The sequence below is a fragment of the Dipodomys spectabilis genome, unplaced genomic scaffold (genome assembly GCF_019054845.1).
Source record: "Dipodomys spectabilis isolate Male_0828 unplaced genomic scaffold, ASM1905484v1 ptg000234l, whole genome shotgun sequence".
NCBI classification, from domain to species: Eukaryota; Metazoa; Chordata; class Mammalia; order Rodentia; family Heteromyidae; genus Dipodomys; species Dipodomys spectabilis.
Genome location: NW_024870911.1, coordinates 7444610 through 7456164, shown reverse-complemented (window position 1 = coordinate 7456164; position 11555 = coordinate 7444610). Strand labels below are relative to the sequence as shown.

At 35.5% G+C, this 11555-nt stretch overlaps 1 protein-coding gene across 1 annotated transcript in view; it reads right to left on the bottom strand.

Annotated features, from left to right (window-relative positions):
* Positions 1-8189: 8189 nt before the first annotated feature.
* Tspan8 (tetraspanin 8) overlaps positions 8190-11555 on the bottom strand; it is a 31057-nt gene continuing 27691 nt past the window's right edge. The window contains exon 8 of the mRNA XM_042699027.1: positions 8190-9578. Within this exon, the coding sequence (XP_042554961.1) occupies positions 9525-9578 (54 nt within the window). The 3' untranslated portion in view covers positions 8190-9524. The remainder of the gene's footprint in view (positions 9579-11555) is intronic.

The window sequence follows — 11555 nt, the reverse complement described above, 5'->3', positions numbered from 1 at the left end:
CAGCCAAATTGGGGATAACTCCTTTCTGCACTTGTCACATCCTACAGCTCTCTGTTTACTCTTTTAGCACCTAATAACATTTTACTTTGTGAATGATGTGTATTAATTTCTCTTTGTTCATTTTACTGGTGTGGATTCTTTATCCTAACTGATGTATCATCTGTTCACCCACTGAATTGTGGTCAGAGTATTGCTATCAATAAGGCACTTCATATAAAGGGACATATTTCTGGCCCCTATGCTATGTCATGGGTCTACTTGTTTATTCTTATGCCAGTACCTTACTGTCTTAATTATTGTGATATTACAGTAAGTTTTAATATCTGCAAGTGTAAATCATACGGCTTTGTTTTCCATCAAACATCCTCTTGGCTATTCTAGATACTGAACTTATACCAACATTTAGAATCAGTTCACCATTTTTCATTTTAAAAAATGCTAAGAATTGGACTGGATTGCAGTGACTCTATATGAAGCAATTTGGAGTAAGTGGACATTTCTATAATGTTGTTTTTCATAAGTAAGCATATATATGAACATAATATAATTTTCTACTTACTTAGAACTTCATAACATACCTTTTAAATGTTCCATAGTTTTCATCAGTTTTTTTCACGTTATTAGCTTTAATACAGATATTCGATCACTTTTGATCTTGCTGTAAAATATATTTTTCTCATTTGTTTGTGGTTGATCTGTAGAAAGTTATTTTAAAGGATATTGCATACATTAATTTTACTACCATGTTGTTATATATTATATTACTATTACTATTTTTTATTTTTAATAGTTTTATTTTTAATAGTAGGTTCTTACTACATAGGTACAACTGAAATGAAGATTCACATCTAAGGCAGGAAATAAATAATTGCTCCTTATTAAACAGAAGACTGAACAATATATGTAGCTTTGAATACAAACTACAGAGTCCTACATGCACTGAAGAACAATGTGGACATCATCACTACACATTGTTAGAGCCAGTGTCTAGAAAATCAACATCCTATCACTTGCCCCAAATTCCACAACGAAGTTGGAACAAGGAGGAACCCATGGAAAGACTAGTGTTGAATATGCAAGGTTTATACATAGGTTCAAACATGGGAAAATACATAGGAATTAGTAAATGTCTTTCAAAGTAGATTATTGCAGGTAGGATGAGGTAGGTACTCTTCGGGAAGGTCCCTGAGAAACCATGGAACTCAGCAGCCTAAGAAAATAAAATAGAGAGCATGAGCTGGTTTCTACTGGATTCATCTCAAGTAAGTAGTTCTCACCCTGAGGTCTTCATTATAAGCACCAATTCATTCAACATCTGTAGGAATGGGATCCAGGCATTGCTATTGAGATATTCCCTGGGATAAAGTAAATAATGTGCCCAGTCTTGAGGCTGACAAATAGTTCATCTACTAAGCATATGCTCATTTGTTTCCAAATTTCCTCTCCTACATGTTATTGTCTTTCATTTCACTATGATGGTTGGATATGTTACATAACAAAACTTAATATTCTTACCAACAATTTCCACACAACAACAGGTAAGCCAACATTGCGACTTAATGCATATACTTGAAACAGATATTGGTTGAACTACTATTCTTTGGAGACTGGTAGTCTCATCTATTTTTCCCCTTTCTTGATTGAATATTATGTTTCCTGATTTCTCAACTAGCCGCATCATTACTCCAATTTGAATATAAATATATAAGGATAATTTCCTATGAGCATAAGTTGAGTATTGTGGAGAGTAAAAAGTCTTTTGTTCAAATATATGATGTTTCCAATATATTTTTAGGTATTTTATTGCTGGATCCTTCCCAGGAAAGAAAGTTGGCCCTTCCATCAGAGACTTGTTCCTTCTATCTAAGGATTTTTACATCTGTGGATCTTCTGAAAGTACTTTCCATAGCTGAGAATTTTGAGACACTGGGGGATATGTTAACAAGGATAAAAATGATTTGGATAGTTATCCAGTATCACAGAGCCAAGCCCACAGCCTGATCTACAAGCCAAGAATCCAACTTCCAACCCCGTGAGACTATCCCATTCCCAGCTCAACAAGCACTGACCCTATTCAAAGTGCTCATTATATACATCTGATATGTCTTTTATTTCTGAGTATTTATTGGCCTTAGAGTACTTGATTTTCCCATCTCTTTATTAAGTATTTTTGTTACTAAGAAAGCTTGATTGCCAGTTGTCATGGCTTTCACTTATGAACATTATTTCTTGCGTATTTACAAGATTATTGTGACTGATAATTTTCATCTCCCGTGTTTCCATGAACCCTAACCTATTTTCCAAAATCACAATTTCTGCCGAGAACAGCATGTTCTGTTGGAATCACTTGAAATAGTGTCAGAATTGCTTTTGGAGATATTGTGAGCCAGGTGCAATGTCATGTTTGCCTCAGTTAGTTATTGCTGTTGGCTTTGCCACCACTGGTGCTTAGATCATATTAAATGGACATGACTTATTTGGGTCTCACCTTGCCAGTAAAGCTGACAAAGCTATCTCTCTGTTGGTCTCCATGCATGTTGTTTAACATCATGATGATTCCAGATTGCATCCCTTTTCATTTACTGTCTGTCGCTCTCTGCAGATTACTTTCTGGTCTACCATCCTCTGTTTTTTAGGTTTCAGTACTTAGTACCATAGTTAGAGAGCATCTTTGAAGAGAGATTTGATGCAGATTTATCATGCTGTAGAGGAATTGCTACCAAAATCCATTACAAATATCAGGACTTTGACGATGAAGTTGTTGATGTTCTACATTTTCTTTGAAGTGTAAAGGAGCTTCACAATCCAAAATAAAACTTGATGAATGTTTCTTTAAATATTAGTGTTTGTTGTAATATTTTTCTTTTTATCAGTCCTGGGGCTTGAATTCATGGCCTGGGCATTTGTCCCTGAGCTGTCCACTTCCAGTTTTCTGGTGTGTAGTTAAAGATAAGAGTCTCATGGATTTCCAGCCTGGATTGGCTTTGTACCATGATCCACAGATATCAACCTCCTGAGTAGCCAGGATTATAGACATGAGCAACCAACACTTGGCTTGTAATTATTCTAGCAGTAATATTATAGCTGCTAACATTTACGGAGTACTAAAGTGCACTGTAGATTCTAGATAAAATTTGCATGTATTGTCTCATGTTAATTTCGCAACAGATGGTTATTTAGGTGAGACACAGAAAAATTAAAGAATATGTCAAAGATTATTTAGCTACTAGATGTTGAAGCCATGAGCTGAATCTTAATAAATCTAATTTCATCATTTATAGCTCTTGAGTGCCATCCACTATAACAGAGATAGATAATGAAACTAATATATCTGGGGAGGGGGGAGGAACGCACTATATTTTGCTCTCTTTTGCAGCTTGTTGTAGTGTGCCTTATTAAATTCCATTTATGGATGTGACAATTTTAATTTTTAAAAAAGGTAAGAACAATTTCCTTTTCGGTTAACATAGGTTGGGCAAACATTTAGCAATTACTAAGTTATTTATGGATAAAACACAAAGGTTTTTAATATATATGTGTGTGTTTTTTCAAATTGTTTCCTTTCCCTAAAGAGGAAGATACATAGAAACAAATCTTTGTGGTAAACTTGGACACAGAGTGTGGGGTGGGAGGAGACCATTCCATTTGTATTTATGGCAATATGTCACTGTGTCCTGATAATTCTTAATCAAGTCAGTATTTTTATAAAAAAATATTATTTTGCTGTCATTGGTTAATAATGCAATATGTAGAGCTAGAGAACCTGAGTTAGAATCTCAGTTCTATTAATATTCAACAACTTACTTAACCTCCCGATATTTTACCTTCCTTGTCTGAAAATAAAAATAACTCTGATGATAGAATTGCCGTAAGATTTGATTGAATTAATATATGAATTCTTTAGAATAGTATCTGACATATAATAGTTCTAGATGCTTTCAGTAAGGTGATTACAAATGAATATATTGTTATTCAACCAAATATCTTCATATGGTAACAATGGACAGCTTCACATGGATCAGGTGATGATAATGACAATATATGCTTATTGAGCTGTTAATATATTCTAGATATCATGTTATTGTCTGAGGTACAAATTTAATCCAGGAGCCTAGGAGTACTCATGGTACTTATATTAAAAGAGAAAATAAAAATCTAGCCAAAACACATTTGGAGAAGTGATATTTAATACAATATGCAATAGGAGAATACAGATAAATTTCAGGTTAACTCAGTTCTGACCAAATCCAGTAAAGCATGCTAGAGGAGGTGACATCTAAGATAGACCTTAGGAATCAAGCTAGATGAATATGATGGTCATTAGTGGCACAGTGAACAGCATGACAGAAGTGGGATTGGATAACATTAGAGTGGAATGTTGAAGGCCCAGAGGTTGAGTATAGAAGGGTAATGGCATGAGCAGGAAGGGTGGACTTGGTTCTTAGGAAGGGCCTTGTAGTGTACAGAGCATCATTGAAGTCGCTGTAGACCTGGAAGAATGGTATAACAAGATATCTGTATTTTAGATGGCTTACTGCTAAGGTCCCATGTAAAATAGATTTGAAGATGCAAAAAAATGTAGAAAAGTCCATTAAGAGATTATTGCCATGATCCTATTTGAAGAGAGATTATAAAATGTGAGATAGAATCATAGTGACAGAAAAATGGAGAAGTAGGCAGATTTTGAGGAGTATTTGCCAAGCTTTAACATAAACTCTGTATACTTAAACCAGAACAATTATACAATCTTCAACATCAGGAAGACCATTCTTACAGTTCTCTGAATTTGAAGAATGTTTCTATCTTTATTGAATTGTCAATTTGAGGAATTTTTTTCTTTTGTTCTTGCTATGGTTCTATAGTCAAACTGAATACTTTCTTTTAACATTCTGGTTTGATCTTGGAAGCGTGAAGGGAAAAGAGTGAACACATTCTAAAGTCTGAATTTAATACCCTTCAGGAATAAAAAACTTCCCTCAAAAATCATTTTCAATAGCAAAAATAAGATTAATTTATATAAACTATCATAAGAAAATGAATATTCTTTTTTATGTTTTTTCAATTTATTTTTTATTGTGAGAATAGAGAGGGGTTACAATTACATGGGCAAGATAATGGGTACATTTCTTTCTTTTTTGGGGGGGGGAGTCCGGTCATGGGGCCTGAACTCTGGGCCTGGGCGCTATCCCTCAGCTCTTCAGCTCAAGGCTAGCACTCTACCACTTGAGCCACAGCGCCACTTCCGGCTTTTTTCCTTTTTGCTTATGTGGTGCTGAGGAATCGAACCCAGGGCCTCAGGCATGCAAGGCAAGCGTTCTACCACTGAGCCACTTTCCCAGCCCATGAGTACATTTCTTATCACGCATTATTGCCTCCTCTTTGTTTCCCCTTCCCACCCAGAAAATGAATATTCTTGTTTTAAAATACCTCCAACCTGAACAGAAACACATTTCAGAAGTATTTTCAAGGAGTAGAGGAAACTTAAATACTTTCACAATACAATTTCTCACTGAAAGATGAGGAAACTCAAAGTAAATGACTTGTGAGGATCATAAGCTCGGCCAGTTGTCAGGACTGGCTGATGACAACTTCTGCCCCTACGCTAGCTCATTTTCCATAGTCATATGTGTGCCACTGTCTCCTGGTAAGATTTGCTTTAAAAAATTATTATTTATATGTGATTCTCTAAACAGAGGCTCTCAACCACAGCACAATTAAATTTGGAAATGGGTAATTCTTGTGTACTGTAGCATGGCTGGATTCCTTAGCCTCTGCCCACCAGATGTTCATAACATCTCTCCTTCACTAGTTGTGATAACCAAAATGCTCTCCAGACATTGACAAATATCCCCTTAGGGGAAAATGGCCTCCAGTTAAGAACAACTGCTTCTGTCTTTCTGAAATGCCATGAGCTTTAGTCAAAAGAGAAAAAAAATCCAAGCAACTTTATGTAATTCCTTAGGAAAATTCCAAGTCCTCATTATAGTTACACTTTTTGCCATTTTATGCCCTTTCCCCCAAAAGTTTGGTACCTGTGTGTCTGTTCTTGGTTCTCTAATTACTATGACACTTTTATTCCTGTCTGCTCTGATCCAGTTCTTTTCCTTCCCAGCTCTGCTCTGTATCAGTGGAAACTTTATCCTAGGCTCTATTGTTTTTGGCAACTATGTGGGTTCATCCAATGGAGGTCTGGCAGGAAGGGAGAGGCCAGGGCACTTCTTTCTCTTTTCTCTTCTAATAATAGCTGCTGAGTCATCCTCATTTCATTTCCTAGACAATTCCCTCCACTGTGGTCCATGCCATGTTTCCACTTTCTACCAAGTGGCCCTGCAACTTGGGGTCTGATAACATTATTTCTTTCCTTGCAGTTCCAAGGATGGTAGCAGTTACAAGGATGGTAGCAGCTTCCCACCATTGCGGGTCTCTGATTTACCTCCCATTCCCATTTAGTTTCTTACTTTCTCCATCATCCATGTAACCAACTGCTAGGTTCTTTCTATAGTCCCAATGTTGAAGCTAACTCTCATTATGGAGGAAGTCTAGCAATTAATGTTATGTAATATGGTAGAATGGAAGGTTCTTTCTATAGTCCCAATGTTGAAGCTAACTCTCATTATGGAGGAAGTCTAGCAATTAATGTTATGTAATATGGTAGAATGGAACCTTGAGCTGATAGGATTGCTGTCCTCACAGGGGGATGTAACCAGAGGGCATGCTCTCCACTCCTCACCCATACAAGGATACAGGAAAGAGATGTTTAAAGGCCAGAAAGAGACATTTGACTAGGAACTGAATCAGTCATCCTTTTGGTCTTGCAATTATCAGCTTCCAGGAAAGAAATGCCATTTTACCAGGTATGTTTTGTTATGGACGCTCACATTAGCCAATACAGAAGTTCCTTCTGTTATATTTGCACTGCTTGAAATGACTAGATGGTTTCTGTTTTCCTGCTAATCCAGCCTGGACAAGGTCTTTGTATTTGTAATATTTATTGAACTCCTATGTGTAGCTGACATTACACACTTTTGTGTGTAATTATTTCCTTACTATTTTTTTCAGCTACATTGTAAAGTAAGATGGGCTGATAGACTAAATCACAACACTTTAATAGCTGTATACTCTGGTGATAGTTAATCTCTCTAGGCCTAGGTCTAAAAATAGTACCCACTTAATAGAGTGTTTCTGGATTAAATGAATTATAATCTAAAATGCATATAGCATATTCTGGTGTATAGGAAACCCTCAGTAAATCTATTATTTTTAATCACAAACTACTGAGTACAATTCATGGTGTACTGGGGTTATAAACATAAGAAGAGGCAGGGAGCTTCAGAATACTAGCAAACAAACACATTATCAGTTCATTATAATAAAATAGGACATGTTTACAGATTGGTATATCATGTAGAAGCCAGCACGATGAAGAGTCAAGGGTTGGGGAGGCATTTGTTAAGGTCAGATTCCAAACTCTGCCAATTACTATCTAGTAACTGAGCAAGTTACCTAACTTTCCTAATCCTCTGTATTCTCACTTGAAATATGAGGATAACAATATTACCTATTTCATAAGAATATGACTGGAAGACATGAGATGATAATACTGTTTCTCATATAGCTCCTGGAAGACCACATATGATCACAGAAGGATATTTTTTTATCATTGTTAAGGAAGCACAAAATTGAGGTAACTAACCGTACAGGGAGGGAAAGGGAAAAAACAAATCATTTAAATAGGGATACATATTGACCCATTGCAACAATGAGATGTACAAGTCGTTATGTTGAAAAACTAACTTTACAATTTAGGTGAGGGGTAGGGGTAAGGGGGGGTGTAGCTGAGGAGGTGGGAAGGAAGGGACGGTAGGGGAACAACAAAGGAGGAGGCAACAATGCTTGATAAGATATGTACTCATTACCTTGCTCATGTAACTGTAATCCCTCTGTACAGTATTTTCACAATAAAAAACTTAATTCAAAAAAATTCCCACTGCTTGGCCATTTCTGATCTAATTGACAGTAGTGACCTTCATTGGTATTTTTTCTCTATTTTCAGAAGATGGGATTGAGTTTTTCATACCTTTCCATTATAAACATAAATTATTACAACTACGTTATAGAATCTATGAAAATTATATGTACAGTTCCACCTCTGCCTGTGTCCACAAATACATTTAAAGAGAATGACATGAGGAGATGTTGATAGCAATTTTATTCATATTAATGCAATCAAATGCCCATCAGCAAAAGAATAGATAAATACATGTGTTCATACACAATGGCTATGAGAATTAACTATACTACATGCAACATAATAGATGAATCACACAGATCAAATGCTAAGCAAAAAGAATCCAGAGTGCGTATTTTATTACTTCATTTAGAGAAGGTTTAAGAGCAGACAAAATAAATCTATGGTCATAAGAGATAGAAAAGTGCATGATTCAGTGACGATACTGGTCCTTCCAGTGTATGTGTTTATCAACCAGTATACAAAAACAAAAACAAAACCCTCAAAGAACAACAACAAAAAACACTTGATTTTATAGTATTTCCCAATTCCTATGGCACAAATACACTCACCATTGTGGATCCCAAGCTAGCAATGTGACATTACTGAACAGATTTGAGAATATACACATATACAATCTGATCTGGTAAATTGACATGAGTCAGCAATAGCATATCACTAGGGAATGGCACAAAGGCACATTTTCCTGTAGTTAGGGATAGCTTGAGTCATTATTCAGATAAAACTCACACAGGCCTATGAACATACACAAATTCATTTACTTTGCTACATGTATATGATGCTTCACTAAAAGAAAAATTCAAAAAAAATGTTTCTAAGAAATAAAATGACTGAGGGAGTAACAATGTTTGACAAGAAATGTATCCATTAACTTACATAACCCTTCTGTACACACCCAGACACTAAAATTTAAATTTGGAAGAAAAATATAGAGATTCTCAAACTGTGAGGTTGGCAATTCACATAATACAATAATACAAAAGAAAGACTCTATCACAGCCAGGCTATACAAAAGAAGAGAGGAAACTCTTAAAGCTATACTTGTCACAATTGTTTCAACTGAGACAGTTCAATCTCATCACTAATGGTTGCTACACTTCATTAAGAATCATGTTTCTGAAAATCCCATATTCACTGCCTTAACTATCTATGGCTCTGTCATTTGGAGGTGAAAATTGTTCCACTGGGTGGCTCTAGATGAACAATGTAAGCACAGAGCTACCTGAAACACAGTGACCACAGACACACCAATACAGCATGCAAACTGTTATTTTTTTTATTTTGAGTAAAAATACAACCTCATTTTATTTTTCTTACACCTTCAAACCTTAAATATGTTCAATATGAGCAGAAAATATCTATGGTCTAGCTAAATGAGATATTTTCACAAGACATCTGCTCTTGATATATACAGCACTTGTATATTTGAAGTTACAAAGACTGAAGCAAAATTTTAAAGAGGTTTGACTGATGATATCTTGACATGTCCACGGGTTCATTTGTTTCCAATCTGGCAATAGAGGACCATAGAAAACACCAAACCAATTATCTAGAGAATAAAATAACAGGATTAGAATGGAATTAACATGACTCCCTTTGGAGAAATTACATTCATTGTGAAAGTTCTATAATTTCCTGAGAAAGTTCTGTACTTTTTGTCTCCAAATCTGGGTCTCTCAGTTGGCCAATTAGCCATTGCTGGTGCTACCTGAGACTATTAGATGTCACCAGAGGATTCCTCCCTTTTTCTCTAACATTCACATCTTTCTGAGAGTATCTCCCTAGAGACTGGAGGACCTAAGGCTTCTGGAGACTAAATATTCTTAATGCTTCTATTTAAAAAATGCTGTAGTCATCTGCTTTCGATCATTGCATAAAAATCACGAAGTCTAGAATTTCTCTCATTGTAGTTTTAGGCATTGCCTAGAGGAGTGAAAAATGAAATAAGTTTTTGAAAATATACTTCTAAACTAGGAGGGGAATAGCTTAAATCAGGAATTTTCTTTGAAGTAGCAAAGCACAATGGAAAAATCTGGGACATAATTTCCATCTCATTAAGTTCTTCCAAAAGTAAGAGACCCCAAAACTTGCTCTAATTGACTCTCTGCCGTTGGTGACCTGAATGCTGTGGCTTTGATGTAGAAAAGATAGAAAGGATTTCTGTGACTTAGAGATGGGAAATTCTCTCCCTTTCTGAAGGGAGACAGGATGGATAAGTAAAGTGCTTCCCTTCTAAGCTCCTGAGTTATCTCAGACACTGCTCGAGGTTGACCTTCTGCTCATCTTTCCTGGAATATATCATTCAAATGAGAACTGTGGCCCAATGTTTCTTCTTTCTTAAGAATGAAAAAAAGACAATAATTCTCTGAAGTATGGCTTTCATTCAGAATATCCTTAAATTCAGAACTAAACTTACTCTTGCCTTAATCCCAAACCTTAAGTTTGAGGGGTAAGTGTCAGAAAGGGATAAAAATGGGCAAAGTAATGAAATAAAACAACTATTGCCCTTTATTGCCTCATCCTTGAAATAGAAGCCCACCCAGTCATCAACCAACCAGATAAGCTGAAATACTGAACTAAAGAAGTTTCAAACAGTTCTTTAAACAGTTATTTACTATTAATAACACACTTTCTTGCAACCCTTTGATAAAAAGCCACGTATGATGGTCCAGAAAAACAGCACAAAAGCTGAGTTTCATCATTTTATAATGTATGCTAAGGCTCATGACAAATTTACTAGTTACTATGCACAAATTTCTATATTCTGAAGCATTTTTAATGATAAAATTGAAGTAGAGCTGTGGCTCAAAGTGGTAGAGCACTAGCCTTGAGCAAAATTCAAGCCCCCTGACCAGAAAAAAAGATAAAATTGTCTTTTTTTAAAGGTGGTCCTTATTCTGTGCTAGCAGATTATTTTTTAACATGGAGACATGTTTCTATATTTATTAATGTTGCTACCATCAAATTGTCTGCTCATTTAACAATAAGAAGTCCAAAAATGTCTACATATTTATGTTTTTCTTAAAGAGCAACTTAGATTGTATAAGTTTCTTAGCATCCAATATGAAAAAGAACCTGCCAAATCTGTATCTTTAATATAAAGCACTGGAATTAACTATCGGTCTACTCCATCAAAGCCCCTATACTAGATATTTAAATGTAGGACAGGTTGAGGTTTTTCTGTGAAGATGAACTGGAAATATTTTCTGAAAAGAGATAATTGTTCCTGTTTCCTTAAAAAATATTCAGGAGACTTTTTCTCTATGTGTCTTTGTACTTTCTTGAATTTGAACTAGGAAAACAGAAGAAAGATAGGTCTGTTATGCAATTCATCTTAATGACTTTAAGACTAAAGTACATTTTTGTGTTTATTTTGATAGATTGAATAGCAAAAGACTATTTTCAAATCTCCTGTTTTAATAAAGCATGATGGAATGTAAAATGACTTTCTTTTCCTTTCAACCCTAGAGAGAGGCAGGTTGAAGACTGAGGACCCGAGCACAAAGTTTCAAAGAGTTCTTAGAAT